Source organism: Danio rerio, chromosome 21 (assembly GCF_052040795.2).
Source record: "Danio rerio strain M-AB ecotype USA chromosome 21, GRCz13ab, whole genome shotgun sequence".
Taxonomy (NCBI): Eukaryota; Metazoa; Chordata; class Actinopteri; order Cypriniformes; family Danionidae; genus Danio; species Danio rerio.
Genome location: NC_141041.1, coordinates 10,783,655 through 10,802,500, shown reverse-complemented (window position 1 = coordinate 10,802,500; position 18,846 = coordinate 10,783,655). Strand labels below are relative to the sequence as shown.

Genomic DNA, 18,846 nt, shown 5'->3' with positions numbered 1-18,846 from the left:
AGCTGATTAAGGTTTAAATTTGTAAAAACAAGTAAGTTTAATTAATTAGTATTTGAAAACATTTTTTGCAGTTTGATAATGAATATGTATTTCTGTAAAAGCCTTCAGGAAATTAATAAAACTGTGAAGAAATGTAAAAAACGAATTTTGTAGAATAGCCTTTAAAACGGTCTACTGTAATTAAAATCTGCAGACAGAAATTGATAAAGTGTGACAAAAAAAAAAGAGAAAAAAAAGTTTTTATAAAAAGCACTTTATGAAAAGCCCAATATCTCAGAATTGACAGCAGCAACAACTCAGGAAATGAAAACCCAATAGCTAACTGGTTTTGTCTTCAACTCTATACAGTATGTAAAACTACACTACCTGTCAAAAGTCTTGTCGCCTTTCCAAGTTTTAGAAAAAAACAAATAATGGACTTCTATTTGATCATTTGATATCAGAAGAGGCTAATATGAAAGGCAGAGGCCTCTATATTACGCATATTTTGCCAAAATTAAAGATAATCTTCCCTTGATTTTTAATTACTCTTGTCACTTAACAGAAATAATGTACAGTATAGAATATAAAGTCATGGTGCAGTGGGAAAAGAACTAATATTGGGATGCCCATGAGTTTGGACGACTGCATCCATACATCTCTGCAATGACTCAAGAAACTTAATAAAGTCATCTGGAATGGCAAAGAAAGCATTCTTGCATCTTCCTTCATCTTACCCATGCACAATAATGTTCATGTCTGATGATTTGGGTGCAGTTCAACAGATCATTCATCGGAAAAATCTACCTTCTTCCACTTTTCCAAATGATCAACTAGAAGTCAAGTTATTATTTATTGCTCTTACAACTGGGTCAGACGATAAGACTTTTGTCAGGTAGTGTATACAGTATGTGGAATGACACTGATGTGAGATCACTGGATTGTTTAGAATGTTTATTTATTAGATTTAAATATGGCTCTTCCTTCAGATATTAGGGGCAGAACCTTTTACATGACTTGTCTTAACATTAACTGAACAAGTGTTTAACGTGATATAATCAGATGAGATCATGTCTGGAAATTGTTCAGTCGTTACTCACACGTCTTGGAATTCCTCTAAAGACTTCTGTGGTGTGAAGACGTTTAATAAGCTGATGATCTGCAGGAGAAACAAGACAAGAGTTTAAGTATAATGATCCATATGTCAAATCGTATTGTTTATTAGTATTATGTTTCTTATTTTTGCATGGTGCATTTATTTGTATCATAATAATTACAAGTTTCAGGTTATACTGTATTAAGTTTAAAAACAATACTGTATTGGAATTGTTAAAAGTTTGTATAATAATAATTATAATAAAAATAATAATAATACTTAACAATAAAATGTTATCACTGTGAAAAACAAAACAAAACAAAAAAACATTAAATATTATTAAAAAATGTCCAGGAACTTGCCAAAAGAAGTATTTTACATAATAATAGTTGGAATGAACTTTAAAAGAATTAACAAAATAATAATAATAATAATGATAATAATAAAACATTATTTTATACAATACAATGTTAGTTCAATTATATTACATAAAATAATAACATTAATTCTAATAATGATAACAAATAACACAATCTTATCTCAGTGAAATGTCATAAAAATTATTTTGTATTTGTGTTTTTTATGTTTATTTTTATTGTAGATAGTATTTTTTATAATAGTAGTTGAAATAAAAAAATAATACATTAAAAAATACACATAAATAATAATAATAATAATAATAATAATAATAATAATAATAATAACATTATTAAATAATACAACATTAATTCAATAAAATCGCATAAAATCAAATCAAAAAATAAAAGCACTTCTATTTATATTTGTATTTTATTTACTTATTTTTTGAATGGGCTATATGCACAGCACACAGACTTTTATTTTTCAGTTAGGCAGCCCGCGGCTTCTGGTTAACTGTCTTTCCATTACAAAATTGTCACTTTTAAGATCTGATTTCTTTAAAAATCAGCAATCGTCACTGCCTGTTAGATATATATACGATATAAGGCGGGTTCTTAGATTGGACAAGAAGTACTGCATTAAAATCTATTTCCCCTTGCCCACTTCTTTAAAACATGACAGTTTATTGTACCCCAGTATTTTCAATAGAATTTTTGCGCTAGCCTGTAACTACTGACGGTTGTTATTGGTTACAATGGTCTTTTATCTCGATTTACGCATGAACAACTAAATGAATGCTTAAGTCTATTTAACTGAATGTATTGTAATTACAGTACAGCACTGATGCTGTAAAAACAGCCTTGTGAAATTGAAAATTTAAATTGAAACTGGAAGTTTATTGTTGGCCTTAAAACTCTAGCTGTGCATAGAATCCATTCAGGCACTTGACACAGAAGTATTTTTCATAATAACAGTTGGAATAAATAAAAAATAAAAATAAATGAATGAATTAATGAATTAATAAATCAATGAATAATTCAATAAATACCAACGTTATCTCAATGAAATCACATAAAATAAAATATAATAAAATAAAATAAAATAAAATAAAATAAAAAAGCAATTCTATTTGTATATTTTATTTTTATTTCAGGTTCTCAACAAGGAAGTAATTTTTATAATAGTAGTTGGAATAAATTAATTAAAATAAAATAAATAAATAATACAACACCATTTCAATGAAATCATAAAAATCAATAAAAAACAAAAGCACTTCTATTTGTATTTGTGTTTTTTAATTTTTATTTTAGGTACCTGCCATGGAAGTATTTTTCATAATAATAATTGAACTAAAACTTATTCAATTACGTATTTAAATAAATAAATAAATAAATAAAAGAACAGTAAATAAATGTATTAAAATGTGTAATATAATACAAAAATACTAAAACAAAACAATTAAATAATGAATATATAGTACAAAAACTACAAAATAGCTCAAACGGGTAAAAAATTGGATCTAATTGGTACTAAAATTACACACAAAATCAACACAATTTATAAAATCATTTTGCATGCTAGAAAGGAGAGTTGATCAACTACTTATGTAGCTTCTTGTTTAATTTGAGCTAGTCATTAACATTTAGTTGAAAAGAGGCTGAGATCCATAAAGCAGCATTGAGCAGTCGATAAGAGGTGAAGATGACAGAAAAAAAGCACATTAGTATTTCAGTCACGTCACTGCTGTCCTTTAAAAGCCCATTCTGGGTGACTGAGAGGGAGAAAGAGGAGGACAGCAGATCTGACAAATGTTCTGCTGGAAAAAAAAAAAAAAACTTTCCTCTCTTAACAAGATTAATCCACTTTCATATTGGTTTATTTTCATCATCCACTGGACCAGATCTGTACAGTGATGATCAATATGATGGTCAGTTGAAACTGTTGACATTTTAGGGGTGGACATGTTTTCGCTTTTCTGAAGTGTTTTTGAAATATTTGATATATTTTTACCTTGATTTGTTATGAGTTAATATACTTTTATTTATACTACTACTACTACTAATAATAATAATAATAATAATAATAATATTAATAATGTGTTTTATATTCGTTTTTAGACAACATAATACTAAATGTTTACAATTCAGAAGAGTTAAGAGACAAAACAAAACAACAAAAATAAAACAACAAAAAACTAAAATAAAACAAAACAAACCAACAACAAAACTAAAATAAAATGAAAACAAAACAACAAAAATATAAATAAAACAACGAAAACAAAAATAAAACAAAAACAAAAAATCAAAAAACTAAAAAAACAACAACAACAAAACAACAATAAACTAAAATAAAACAACAAAAATAAAACAAAACAAAAATAAAACTCAAAGAAAACAAAACAACAAAAAACTCAAAAGAAAAAAAAACTAAAATAAAACAAAACAACAAAAATAAAACAAAAAACTACAAAAATAAAACAACAAAAAATCTAAGAAAACAAAACAACAAAAAACTCAAATAAAAGAACAACAAGAACAAAACAACAAAAACAAAAACAAAACGACAAAATAAAACAACAAAAAACTAAAATAAAACAAAAACAAAACAACAAATAAAACAACAAAAACTAAAATAAAAATGTATAAAAAAACATGCATAAGCAACTACATACTTACAGAAATACATAAACACACAAGCAAACAAATACATATTTTTGGTTTTATTATTATTATTTTTATTATTAGTAGTAGTAGTAGTAGTAGTTGTTGTTGTTATTGTTGTTGTGTTGGTCCATCCCTACTATTTATAATAATAAGGATTTATTTGAAATTGTGAACAAAATAATGCATATAATTCTCAATGCTAGATTGATGACTTTAATCAAACCAAAATTAAATAACCTTAATCTAAATATATATATATATATATATATATATATATATATATATATATATATATATATATATATATATATATATATATATATATATATTATTCTAATAAATTATAATTTTTAAGCCATTATCTCATTTTACAACATCATTTACTGATAATAATTTTAATACTAATAATAATACTCATATTAATAATCATAATCATAAAATTAACAATAAAACAAATGTTTGATCAGGGTTTGATTATTTTTATTAATTCATTAATGATTTTTATTATTTAATACGTTTTTAGTAATTTGACGCGACACTCACGTTTTTGTGGTTGACACACTTCATAAGCACCAGCTCTCGATACGCTCTCTTAGCATGAGTCTGGTTCTGGAAGGGTCTGCTGAGTTTCTTAATGGCCACATTTCTGTCCAGGACGGCATCATATCCAGCACTGACACAAAAACACACAGAGAAAACAAACCGTGAGTTAAAGTGCAGAGAGTGAACGTCATTTACAACATAAATTTACATTCAGAGATCAAGTCAACAGCCATGAAGATGCTAAATTACAGATTGTTACAGAAAATCACAGCATAAACAGTGAGTTAAACGAGATTTAAATTTTGAATGGGCACTACATGAACAAATGTGCACACAACTAATTTTATAGAAAATGTTTAGTTTTAAGGGGTGGAGGTGGGGGGGGGGAGTGCAGTGGGTTGTGCTGTCCCCTCTCAGCCAGAAGGTCACTAGTTTAAGCCTCAGCTGGGTCAGTTGGCATTTCTGTGTGGAGTGCATGTTCTCCCCATGTAGATGTGTGTTTCCTCCTGGTGCTCCGGTGTCCCCTACAGTCCAAAAAATTTGCACTATAAGTGAATTGGGTAAGCTAAATTGTCTGTAGTGTATGTGTGTGAATGCGAGAATGTATGGGTGTTTCCCATTGATGGCTTGCAGATGGAAGGGCATCCACTGCGTAAAACATGTGATGGATAAGTTAGCAGTTCATTCTGCTGTGGTGACCCCTGATTAATAAAGGGACTAAGACGAAAAGAAAATGAGTGAATGAATGTTTAGTTTTGATTCTATGTAAATAAATGATCAGCACATCTCAGGTTTTGTTTTGTGACGGTTGTTTAATAATCCAGCTTTGCGAAATGTTTATACATATTTAATTAGCAATATATAAGACCAACTACAATCATAAGTATAGAGTACAGTGAGTGTGTGTTTATGTGTATATGTGTGTGTGTGTGTATGTATGTATATATGTGTATATATATATATATATATATATATATATATATATATATATATATATATATATATATATATATATATATATATGTATATAAAGTGTTATATTTGCATATTCCATTTAGATTTTTATTTAGAAAATATAAAATATATATACAATTAAATAATAAAAAATTGAATAATAAATTAAAGAAACCTTTATTATTAGTAATATAGAAACCATTATTAATATTATTATTGAAATATTATTATATTTATATAATAATAATAACATACGTATATATAATATTATTATAATTATAATAATATAACAACGTAAAACCCAACAGTCAACTGTATCAAATTAATTGAGTGTAGCTAACTCAAATTTAACTGATAGTAAATTTCCTCTGGGTGCTCCGGTTTCCCCCACAGTCCAAAGACATGTGGTACAGGTGAACTGGGTAGGCTGAATTGTCCGTAGTGTTTGTGTGTGAATGAGTGTGTATGGTTGTTTCTCAGAGATGGGTTGCAGCTGGAAGGGCATTCGCTGTGTAAAAACGTGCTGGATAAGTTTGCGGTGCTCAAATTGCTTTGTTTTCTTAAATGGATTAAGTTCACAGTACTCATTAGGGTTAGTTTTTGAACTTAAATGTTTTGTTGCAATCGATTTCCTCATATGGTTTGAGTTACCTTAACTTATTGGGTTTTACAGTGAAATAATAATTCTTCTTCTTCTTCTTCTTCATTTTACTCTTTGTTTATAAACCCTTGGACAACCTAGTGCTACCGTATCTTTCTGATCTGATCAGTACTAAGGCCCAAACCTGATCACTTAGATCAAATACCGACTGCCATCTATTGCAAATAGCTCAATCTCATCTTAAATGCAGGGGCGATAGAGCCTTTGTGCAATTGTGGGTTTGAAACTATGGAATAAGTTACCATTTAAAATCAGTATAGCACCCACTCTATCTGTTTTTAAATCGATGTTAAAGACTCATCTTTTTTCGCGTGCAATGAATATTCCTTAACGGCAGTTCCAGGCTATACTAAATTGCTTCTTTTTGGAAATTTTTATTACTTTTGTTTTATATTGTTGTTTATATTGTAGTGTATTGCTGTTTTTTACCTGCTACTGTTATTGTACAGTACTTTGGTCAACCGAAGGTTGTAATTAAGTTTGCTCTAGAAGTAAACTTTGTTTTATTTGATATATTTTAAAATAGGATTATTATTAATAATAACAATATAACAAAGGAGTATTTTGTCTGTTAAATAAATATACAAGCAAGCATTTTTTCAAGCATCTCTTCCATGAGTTTGCTCAACTTTAAATTATTGTTTATTCAGAGTTTGATTCTGCGATGAGGAAAGGGTTAAATCAGTGTTTCTCCTCCTTTTCTGCTTTCTCTCTCCATCCAGGAAAACCTGCTTCATTAACTATGCAGGAGCTGCAGGTCTCCAGGGGAAATACAGGATTAGTGTGTGCATGTGAGTGTGTGTGAACGTGTTCCTTCAGTCCAACTGTGCTGCAGAAAACATGGTAGCCAATGGCTCACTGTGATAAAACGCATTAGTGTTGTTCAGTAAATGAAGACTGATATTAATTGTATTTAACAAGGTGAGCCTGAAATAAAATGAAGGAATTGAAAATGTAATTTTATGAACAAACCAGCCTATTCAATCAGCAAGTTGAGCTGGGAGCCACATGAGTAACTTTATTAGAAAATACCCTGGCTCAAAAAAGCATGAGTGAATGGAGGATATGGTTATAACTAAATTATAATTATTATATCATAACTCGTAATCGACAACATTTTTTTGGGGACGGAATCACTGGCCAAACATTAATTTTGGATTTCAGCTGATTTAAACTTTTAGTTTTAGTTTCGGCAGATGCAATTTTAGCACAAATTAAAATTTATGGATTTTAATTACAATTGTTGGTTTGATGATTTCATTGAGAATGCAAACATAATTTATAAAAAGTGCTGGATGTAAGTTTTTGATTCTTCTAAAGTATAAAAATACCATAATAATATCTTAGCAGATATTTTAGAAACATTCTTGTTTATCTGAAAAGCAATGCTGAAGTCGGATATTCTGCTTTGAAAATGTGTTTTCCATGTTTGAATGGCTGTCTTTGTTTCGTTCTTTTAACCCGCCAATGCCAGTTTAGCTAATTATATTTCAGCACCCCAGGTTGCCTTGTTGGAAAACCGTGTATTTCATTCATTCATTCATTCATTCATTCATTCATTCATTCATTCATTCATTCATTCATTCATTCATTCATTCATTCATTCAGAAAGGCTCTCAAAGCATGCAACCTCTGGTGGACAGTAGCAGACTCCAACATGAGACACAGATTCAAAGTTCATGAAACAGTCGAAGCAAATGTGTCGAAGCTTCGAAACCTTTCGAAATCCGTCTCTACAGTGACACCTAGTGGTCATATTTATGTATTGCTCTGGAACAGCTTCAGCAAAGAAACCGTTAAACAAATTTGAGGTATAAAACCTCACGTTGTAAAATTGAGGTTTCAAGTGATTTAGTGAAGCAGTGAGAGATCCTGACTTATTGGTTTAAAGTCAAGATGATGCAGCTATAGATGTTAGTTTATAAATGCTCCATTGTTGATGAGTCAGTGTTTCTTCTCCTCTTCTGCTTTCTCTCTCCATCCAGGAAAACCTGCTTCATTAACTATGCAGTATAAAAGTATATAAAATACCATAATAATATGTTAGCAGATATTTTAGAAACATTCTTGTTTATCTGAAAAGCAATGCTGAAGTCGGATATTCTGCTTTGAAAATGTGTTTTCCATGTTGGAACAGCTGTCTTTGTTTCGTTCTTTTAACCCGCCAATGCCAGTTTAGCTAATTATATTTCAGCACCCCGGGTTGCCTTGTTGGAAAACCGTGTATTTCATTCATTCATTCATTCATTCATTCATTCATTCATTCATTCATTCATTCATTCATTCATTCATTCAGAAAGGCTCTCAAAGCATGCGCCTGTGACTGAAATGCAACCTCTGGTGGACAGTAGCAGACTCCAACATGAGACACAGATTCAAAGTTCCACATAAGGTTATTCATTAGAAAATAGTATAAATATTACAAGCGTAAACATTAGGCGACCCGTGTCCTAACAACACGCTACGTGACGAGATTTGCAGTGATAAGCAATTTGGCTGTTTGCACCAGACGGAACATGACATAAATGTAAACACAGCCATTCAGAAGCACAGAATATGCACTCACTAATGAAATGGTAAATTTTATGATCTAATTAATACATATTAAACCTCTTTAACATTATTAAATGCACATGCTGAATTACTGATATGGGTTGGTTTGCATTATTTCTGAGCTATAAAGTTCAGTTTCAGACGGTTTATTTTATTGTCAAGATCTGAGGTGAACTATCTGCTGCTGCTTTCAGTAATATGTTAATAAATGTCGGTAAAACGGCATTCAAACTCACATTGTTGCCATTTAACACTGAATCTAGCACTGAATTTAACCTCAGGTACACATGATGTTTTCGGATGTTCAGCTGCAAGAAATAGAAGCCGTTTCTAATATATACTTTCGAGAAGTTTGTAAGAACAAAAACTCCTTTTAATATGGAGAATATTGCTTCTATCATGTGCTGTTGCTGTTATTTGAACAAAATTTAAATCAGCATTTAGGCTCAATCATCAGACTCACTCCTTGGTTTTCAATCTGGCAACCTGCTCTTGCATTTATTTTTGATCCAGGAATGCAATACCTAGTTTAACCACTGGGTGTCAAACTAACATACTGCGCCTTTAATATTATTGTATTACTAATTTTTATATAACTAATTTATTATAATAAAATAATATATAATATTGGATAATAATGAAAACATGAACACACTGTTTACAGCCTAATATTAATATTATTTTTGTTTTATTTTTAAATACTTTAAAAATATATATTTTAAGTAAATGTTTTAAAGTTGTCAATGAGTGGAAATGGGATGTTATTTCAATTTAAAAAATGTTCATTGAAATAGTGTCAACCACACAGCTGAAGTCAAAAGTATTCATCTTCTTGTGAAATTTGTATTCTTTTTCAAAAATTTCCCAAGTGATGTTTAACAGATAAAGGACATTTTTACAGTCTTTCTGTTGTGATTGCCAGCAGGGTTTGCTGACTGTATTACTGTCGATCTGCAAATCCCAGGTATCACTGCACCAACCACTACTGTCACAGCTGACAGTCATTTGGACACACACACTCACAGCTGAAACTCATCATCATTGATTACCTGGACTATTTAAACCATAGTTTCACACACACATGGCTGAGTATTGTCTAAGCTGTTGCAGTCATTACATAACCTTTTTCCTTGTTTCTACTAGTGGGAAAAGTGAGGCTTCATGAAACAGTCGAAGCAAATGTGTCGAAGCTTCGAAACCTTTCGAAATCCATCTCTACAGTCCATCTCTACAATCCATCTCTAACATTTAAAAAATAATTTTAAAAATCACAGGAGGGCAAAAAATTTTGACTTTCGCTGTATATGTTATTTTAGGTAATTTTTATTTTAAGTGACAAAATGCAGATTTGCAACAACAAAAGGCTGAGTAGGTTTTAATTAAAAACATTATATTCAAAGCACAATACATATCATTCCCTAAACCCAACACTGGAGAACTGTATGCGGAAAAGAAACGGAAAAGATGACAAAGTCTCTGACATCCACAGTGGAGTTTGGTGACAGCCCGGTGAAATTAAACACAGCCTGGTATAATTAACTTGACACTAAGTTCATCACAGTGTTCAGCTGCACAAGAGTTTGTCTTCGAAATATCCCATCAACTTGTTTGTGTTCTCATTATTTTTTCTCTCACAGATGACAGAGTCTGTGTGTCTGTCATATGCAAAACGTGTAAATAAAAGGATGCACTTCATAGATTGTTGCATATAAATTGTCCTGTTCCAGCACATACTTAAACTGCTCTATTGCCTTGAGAGTTTGTGACTTGCACTATAATCAATCTCTAAAAAAAAACAGCAGCTTTGAGTTTTGTAATTTTACAGTTAAAAAAAAGTACATTTTCTGTAAATTACAGCATTTCATTCAATTATACTCTGTAAAAAAGGCAGGGTTCCACACAGTTCATTCACATTGTCCCAGTACAAATCAACTGAGTTCACTTAACAAATTTAAGTGGTTTGAACATAAAACAAGTTTTTCCCAAAAAATCTCAAGAATTGTCTTTTTTCAACTCATTTTTAATAAGTAGTTTGAACAAGCAGCAAGATTTTTTTTTATTATTATTATTTTTTTAAAGTTTTTATTTACAAAGGCAATAACACAACCATAAGCATAAGTCATATGATGAATGAACCATTGCTCATCACAAACAACTTTTCTCACAAGTAGAGAAGCATAGAGTAACAATACAGGTGGAACATCTGGTAGCAGCATCTGCCATCTTGTGTTTTGCATCAGCACCGTAATAACCTGTTATGTCATATAGCCTCTCATATGTAAATTTTTTTACATTTTGGAAAAAGTCAAATTTACATATGTGGCTTCCACAACCAGATGCATTTAGATCTGTCAAGTTTAATTTGGAATGAGTCCCAGACCACCTCTTGAAGTGGTTTGAGCGGTCAGATCTGTCTTAAATGCATGTCACACAGCATATAAACCCATCCTTTTCACGTTCGAATAGCTTTCCAATCAGTAAAAAATAGTGATCTTCAAAACGTGATGAAGGTCATGCAGTGTGTTGTTAATTGCAGAACTCCTCTATTTAAAAAAAAAAAAAAAACTGCAAGATCTGAAAGAGATCAAGCCTCAGCAAAGGTAAGAAAAGTAATGCAAAAGTAACTCCAAAAGTAACTTAATGCATTACTCAACCTTAAAAAGTAACTAAGTAACGCAGCTAGTTACTTTTTTGGGGAGTAACTTGATATTGTAATGTATTACTTTCAAAAGTCTACATGCGGACATGTTAGACTGAATTGTCTTAACAAAAGCCCCATTCATACAGTGATACCGGTAAATATCCGGAAAATTACTGGAACAACTTGACCGGTAAATTAAAAAAGTGCTGTTCACACAGGCATGGATGTTCTGGAATATTTACGGAAAAGACCATTTACACATCCATTTCACACTACCAGTAAATTCTGACATCATTAACCAAGAAATGAGCTCTAAACAGCTACGGTTGTAAACTTAGAAGGGGTCAGACTTGTGTTGATAGTTTCACTTTTATTTAAAGCTTTAGCATTCAAGCAGCTGCTTTGTCCCTGAGACATCCAAAGGCAGTGTTCTGATTGGCTAAAGTAGACGTCTCACGTCAGTTCGTTAATCGTGAACACGCTCTTTTCAGCAATTTTCCCTCTGCATTTACACAGAGCAGCAATCTGACAAATTACCGGTAATGTTACAACTTCTTTTTCTGGAAAATATAGTATATTCTAAAAGGCCTGTTCACACATGATCCCTTTTCGGAAAATTGCCAGTAATTTTCCAGAAAGGTCTGTATGTGTGAAAGGGGCCATTCTGTTGATTAGGTGCATCTAATAAAGTGCCCAGTAACTGTTTAATAGTGATGACAGTGCACAATGTACACTTGAAAAAAAAAATGTTTAGGCCTAACAAATAAGAATTATGCATTATGTTTGTTTATAAAATTTCCATCCGTTTGGATGACATACTTTTAACATAATTGAATGAATAAACTTTACGTGGTTAATATTTGTTAGTTAAATGTAAATGAAACAAATAAGAACAAGATTTCTGCAATAATATAAAAAAAAATACCATAAAATCTAATTAATTGGCTTCTTCTACAGCAAGATATATTTATCCCATATTCACAACTAATTAAAACATTTATTATACGATTAGAACATATTAAGATTGACTCTAAGGAATCTGAAAGCATACATTTTTAAAAATAGTATGTTTTTATAATATTTTATTGAGAGGAATGTATTGTCCCTGGACGTAAGACTGTTTTGGCCAATTTCCGTTTGTTCATAAAGCCACAAATCTGTGGAATTCTCTTCCAACAGAAATAATCATATGTACAAATGATAAGAAATTTTCATGCCTGACACAGAGGTGGTTTTTGTCGAATCAAATTTGTGCACTCTGAGTGAGATGTTTTTAATTTGTCAGTGTTTTAAGTCATGATTATGCTTGAATGTTTTAAACTGACTTTGTAATTAATTGGATTTTATTATTTAAATTTTTACCTGTCCAGGGACTGCAGGTGGAAAATAGCAATCCTGCTACAACCTGGCACAATGCATCTTTTTTTTCTTTTTGAAGTTAATGTAATTTTTGTGCATGTCCCTGTTCAATCCCTGTTCCCTGAACAAATCAAATCAAAATAAATTAATTCAATTAAATTAAACCAAAAGGTTACAAGGGGGCAAGGCAGTGGCGCAGTAGGTAGTGCTGTCGCCTAACAGCAAGACGGTCGCTGGTTCGAACCTCGGCTCAGTTGGCGTTTCTGTGTGGAGTTTGCATGTTTTCCCTGCCTTCACGTGGGTCTCCTCCAGGTGCTCCGGTTTCCCCCACAGTCCAAAGACATGCGGTACAGGTGAATTGGGTAGGCTAAATTGTCCATAGTGTATGAGTGTGTGTGTGAATGTGTGTGGATGTTTCCCAGAGATGGGTTGCGGCTGGAAGGGCATCCGCTGCATAAAAACTTGCTGGATAAGTTGGCGGTTCACTCTGCTGTGGTGACCCCGGATTAATAGAGGGACTAAGCCGACAAGAAAATGAATGAATGAATGAAAAGTTTACAAACAGTTCTTGATAAACTTCATCATGAATAATTATTTTGCCAAAAACCCTCAAATCTCATAGAATTTAACTAATTGGATCTGCCTTTTTTATGCAGCTAGATATATTTATACCATATTCATAACTGATTAAATCCATTAGTATTTAATTTTACAGTATTATTTACTGTATTTATTTACTAAATAAATAAATTTAAATTAAGTTATTTCAACTAAATCATCATCACTGATTTATTTATTTATTTTTAATTTTTTTTTTGCCATTTCAAACGCTACATTGAGTGTGCCATTTTCAGACTTCCTCAATAATCAATATACAAATGACTTTAAGACTGATTGCTTGTACTGTATAATGCTGTGGCAATAGAAATCCACCATCAGTCAAACACAAAAATGTGCAAAAACACAATGTTTTCTTCCACTCTTTTTGGCCCCAGAATTCCCCATAGAGTCTGACAGAATATTCATGATTCTACAGAAATTGCCTTTGTATTGCATAATGGATTGCATATTGCAGAACAGAGTGTGATCATAATGTTATTGGTCGTTCTATTTGTTTTTTTGTTCTCATACATTTACTTTCTGTGCACACAACTTATTACCCAAATCCAATATACATGTAGGAGGAAATTCTGCAAGGCACAGAATCTCGTTTTCTGTTAGCATACGCAGTCAGGAGATTGGCTTGTGTGTGTGTGCGCGCACGCATGATGTGATAAATTATTAGTGACCAAAGCTTTAGCAGCAGTGAGATGCCAGATGCTCATAGCTCTGACTGTTACTCTGAGGAAAGCAGCACTGCGTCATCTAAATATTCAGCATGTGGCTGTGTTTCAAAGGCTGGGAATGATATGATGGATCCATTTAATAATGCCACAAAAAGTATGATAATCTAAACATATGATTGAGGGTTTGTTTAATGTAACGAATACTATAGGCTTTTGATATAGTGCTATAAGTGATATACACTCACTGGTCACTTTATTAGGTGCACCTCACTAATACCGGCTTGCCTTAAGAACACTGTGATCATAAAGGGATGGACATGGTCAGCTGTGTGAATTGCAGCCTCGGTTTCCTGTTCTTAACTGACATGAATGACACCTGGTTTTCTGCTGCTGTAGCCCATCCGCTCCAAGTTTGGATGTGTTGTGCATTCAAAGATGCTCTTCTGCATACCTCTGCATATGTAACTAGTGGCTATTTAAAATACTGTTAACTTTCTTTCAGCTCGAACCAGTCTGGCCATTTTCCTCTGACCTCTGGCATTAACAAGGCATTTGGGCCCAAAGAACTGCTGCTCGCTGGATATGTTCTCTGATTCGGACCATTCTCTGTAAACCCTAGAGATGGTTGTGCGTGAAAAATCCCAGTTGATCAGCAGTTTCTGAAATACTCAGACCAGCCCATCTGGCACTAACAACCATGACACATGCTAAGTCACTTAAATCACCTATCTTCTCCATTCTGATGCTCAGTTTGAACTGCACCAGATCGTCTTGACCATGTCTGCATGCCTAAATGCATTGAGTTGCTGCCATGTGATTGGCTGATTAGAATTTGTGTTAACGAGCAGTTGGTCAGGTGTACCTAATAAAGTGGCTGGTTAGTGTATGTCTTATTGATATAAGTCTCTCATGCTCAATTGCTAATATGTTGATTTGATCATCAATTATTATTAGCAAATAAGGATAATGATAAATATCAACAATAAAATAATATTTTTTCACATACTTTTCGAGTGCCTTAGATTTATGATTTCGTTGTTTATCTTCATAAATTCCTTACACAAAGAGCATTGACACATTAACCACCCCTGAAGCACTTTTGTTTCGATTTTGAATAATAAATATACAGTTATAAAATGAGCAGCGTACTGTATCAGAATATTAAAAATAACTCCACTCACACTAAAGACCACAGAGTAATGATGCTGAAAATGAATCTTTCCATCTCAAAATGATAATAATATTTACCTTGTTTTTGTTTTGAAGTAGGAAAAAGTAAATTTTGTGGCTAAATTGTAATTTCTGCTGTTTGTTTTTTACAATTGGTATTTATTTGTAACATTTTGAAAAATGAGGATGTGCACGGAAATAAAATCTTCCAGAAATTGGTGCTCAATTATTTTTAGCAAATACAGTATGGATAATAAATGTACTTTTTATTGAGCAGCAAATCAGAATATTAAAAACACTTTTAATTACACAACACTAAGGACTGGGGTAATCTTTACACCAGAAAATGGTAATAATATTTAGCTCGTTTTAGTTTTAAATGAGAAAAGTTTTGGCCTGATTTGTAATTTTTGCAATAATTTTATTTTTTTTTAAACTAGTAATTATTTTAAAATTTACAAATAATAGTTGCATTTTATGGTATTTAATTAAGTAACTGAGTAATTCATTTTCCTGTTAAATTTGTAGTCAAAGTTGTGGAAAAATGGCGAGGCAGTGGCACAGTAGGTAGTGCTGTCGCCTCACAGCAAGACGGTCGCTGGTTTGAACCTCGGCTCAGTTTGTGTTTCTGTGTGAAGTTTGCATGTTCTCCCTGCGTTCGCATGGGTTTCCTCCAGGTGCTCCAGTTTTCCCCACAGTCCAAAGACATGCGGTACAGGTGAATTGGGTAGGCTAAATTGTCTGTAGTGTGTGTGTGTGTGTGTGTTTCCCAGAGATGGGTTGCGGCTAGAAGGGCATCCACTGCGTAAAAATGTGCTGGATAAGTTGTCGGTTCATTCCACTGTGGCAACCCCGGATTAATAAAGCGACTAAGCTGACAAGAAAATGAATGAATAAATGAGCACTGAAATGAAATATCCCAGAGTTTGGTGCTCAATTATTATTAGCAGATACAATATGAATAACAAATACACATTTTCTTGAGCAGCAAATAGAAATTATAATTAAAAAAATATTATAAAATTATAAATGACATTTTTATTACATTATTGTTATAAAATTCAATTCTAAAAAAAAAATTTTAAGTTGGGACTTGAACCAGCGACCTTCTTGCTGTAAGATGACAGTGCTAACCACTGAGTCACCATGTCGAACTAAAGACCAGAGTAATGATGCTGAAAGTTTATCTTTACACAAAATAGCCATTATATTTACCTTGTTGTTGTTTTGAAAGAGTAAAAAAAATCTATATTATTACAAAGTTTTGGCTTGTTAAATTTTGGCCTTCATGTTAAAATGGTAGTCATATTTTTGCAATTAAATTTGTTCTGCAATATTTTAGCAATAGTAACTAGTAATTAATTTTACATTTACAAATAATAGTTTAAGGTATTTAATTTAGTGGTTGAGTAATTGATTTTCCTGCTAAATTATCAGAAATATTCAAACTTTGTTAATAAAAGTGAAAACATCACAAAGAGTTCAGTTTTTTTATTCAATGTACAGCTTTTGAAAAATGATGATCCACACTGAATTAAAATCTTCCAGAAGTTGCTACTAAATTTAACAATGTATTACCAAATATATATATATATATATATATATATATATATATATATATATATATATATATATATATATATATATATATATATATATATATATAAATATGACATTGAATTAAACAAATTCTTTTTATATTAATATTTAAAATTAAAAAATACATTTTTATATTGATTATATTTTATATATTTTTTATATTTATTTAGATTTTTCTTCAGTAATTTTCTTTAAAATTATGTCATGTAAACTGTATGCATAAAAGTTCAGTTTTGGTGATCATTTCTAATTGTGTAAAATTGTATGACATACATATAATATACATAGCAATGTAACTTATGTAACCTACTGTATAAGACATGTGACTGCAATATTTTTCAATATAGTCACTATGGTAACATTTAAAAATAATAGTAGCCATTTTATGTTATTCAATTAAGTAATTGAGTATTAAATGTTGTTGCTAAATCGCCAGAAATATTCAAACTTTGTACATTTAAAGTGAAAACACCACAAACAGTTCACCTCAAAACAAATTTTGAAAAAATGTGGATCTACACTGAAATAAGATCTTCTAGAAATTGCTGGTAAATTTCACAATTACTTACAAAAAAAATGATAAAAATCAGCAACTAATGCGTTGAATTAAACATAATATTTTCATATCAAAAGGCAGAGATTTTAGATTTTTCGTTAGTAATCTTTTTAAAATTTATGTCAAGTAAACTATATGCATAAAAGTTCAGTTTTGGTGATTATTTCTAGTTGTCCAAAATGTTAAAATACAGCAATACATGTAATGCCCAAGCCTGTGTGAGACATGTGACTCTGCACAGCCCTTTTAAACTGTCCTTCTCTCGTTTCTCTCTCTCTCTCTCTCCAGAGAATGATGCTAATACAGCTGCCATGCAGCATCACATGACTGCTGCTGAGGAGAGGAGAGGACGCTAAATGAGATCAGGGTTGTCCATCCAGCAGGCCAGATTACTGCAAACCAGCCAGAACACATCAACAACGTCATTAACAGTCCAGTCCTGCCTCCACCGCAACAAACACACCGCTGATGCACGCAAAGAGGTATGGGGGAGGAAAAGCACACACATTTCATCCAGATTTCCCATAAACGAAAGTCCAGTCATTGTTAAAATCAAACACTCTTAAAGGAGATCTGTGATAGAATTTTAAAACTATTGTGAAGAAATGTCATATTTGTAGTAAAAGGTATTCATTTTAAACAGTTGTAGGGCAGGACATGCACACTCATAAATAAAGGTACCAAATCTGTCTCTGGTGCACTACCTTATCAAAAGGGTACCCTTTTGCACTATGGGTGGACATTAGTACCCTTTAGGTGCTGTGAGGTACACATTTGTGCTTTTCAGGTATTATTATGTACCTTTAAGGACCTGTTAAGAACAAAAATTTACATTTTGTAAGGTACCACCCCAGTGACAGATTTTGTATCTTTATTTCTGAGAGTGCAGTAAAAAATCAGGAGAGTATTTTGACAGAGCTGGTGTAACGGGGGGAAAAATGAAACTGTAAATTAATTATGAATGGTGTCAAAATGCTTGTTTTTGGTAAAAAATATTTGTTCTAATAAATAAAAATCCTATGTTCATTGTTAAACTGTGTAATACATCATGGAGAAAGATAGACACCTACAGGTGAGAAAGGGGGTATAATGGGTGGAGTCAGCCAGCCATTTTGTCAGTTCACTTGTTGTTCAAAAGCTGTTGAGAGGGTTTTTTTGGTGACCAGACCTGGTACACTTATTGTCTGTGTGGAGCCCTGTTTTTTTTCGGAGAACACTATAAAGTGAATTTGCTCAGGTAAACTGCTTCCGCGTGAATACATACGAACTAGGAGGGGTTACAATGGTGCCGTGACCCGGATGGGAGTGAGGTTTAGGGGGGTGAGTGTAACGGAGACCAGCTAGTGAGTGCTGTGCAGGTAAACCTCACTCCTCTGACCTCTAAAGGTGCTCTAGCGACAGACACTAGAGGCCATGGTCTGTAGCC

The 18,846-nt window shown here is 32.0% G+C and overlaps 1 protein-coding gene and 1 long non-coding RNA gene across 48 annotated transcripts in view; one reads left to right on the top strand and one right to left on the bottom strand.

The window, feature by feature from the left end:
- Positions 1-18,846, bottom strand: part of mapk10 (mitogen-activated protein kinase 10) — a 135,019-nt gene that overhangs the window by 55,143 nt on the left and 61,030 nt on the right. For all 47 annotated transcript variants that reach the window (XM_087300197.1, XM_087300174.1, XM_087300172.1 and 44 more), the window contains 2 exon segments: positions 4,642-4,771; positions 1,080-1,138 (listed from right to left, as the gene is read on the bottom strand). In XM_087300197.1, coding sequence (XP_087156323.1) covers positions 1,080-1,138; positions 4,642-4,771 — 189 coding nt within the window.
- The window catches only part of LOC147831840 (uncharacterized), a 68,896-nt gene that overhangs the window by 48,031 nt on the left and 2,019 nt on the right, over positions 1-18,846 (top strand). The window contains exon 4 of the long non-coding RNA XR_015520061.1: positions 17,709-18,746. This is a non-coding gene — a long non-coding RNA (uncharacterized LOC147831840). The remainder of the gene's footprint in view (positions 1-17,708; positions 18,747-18,846) is intronic.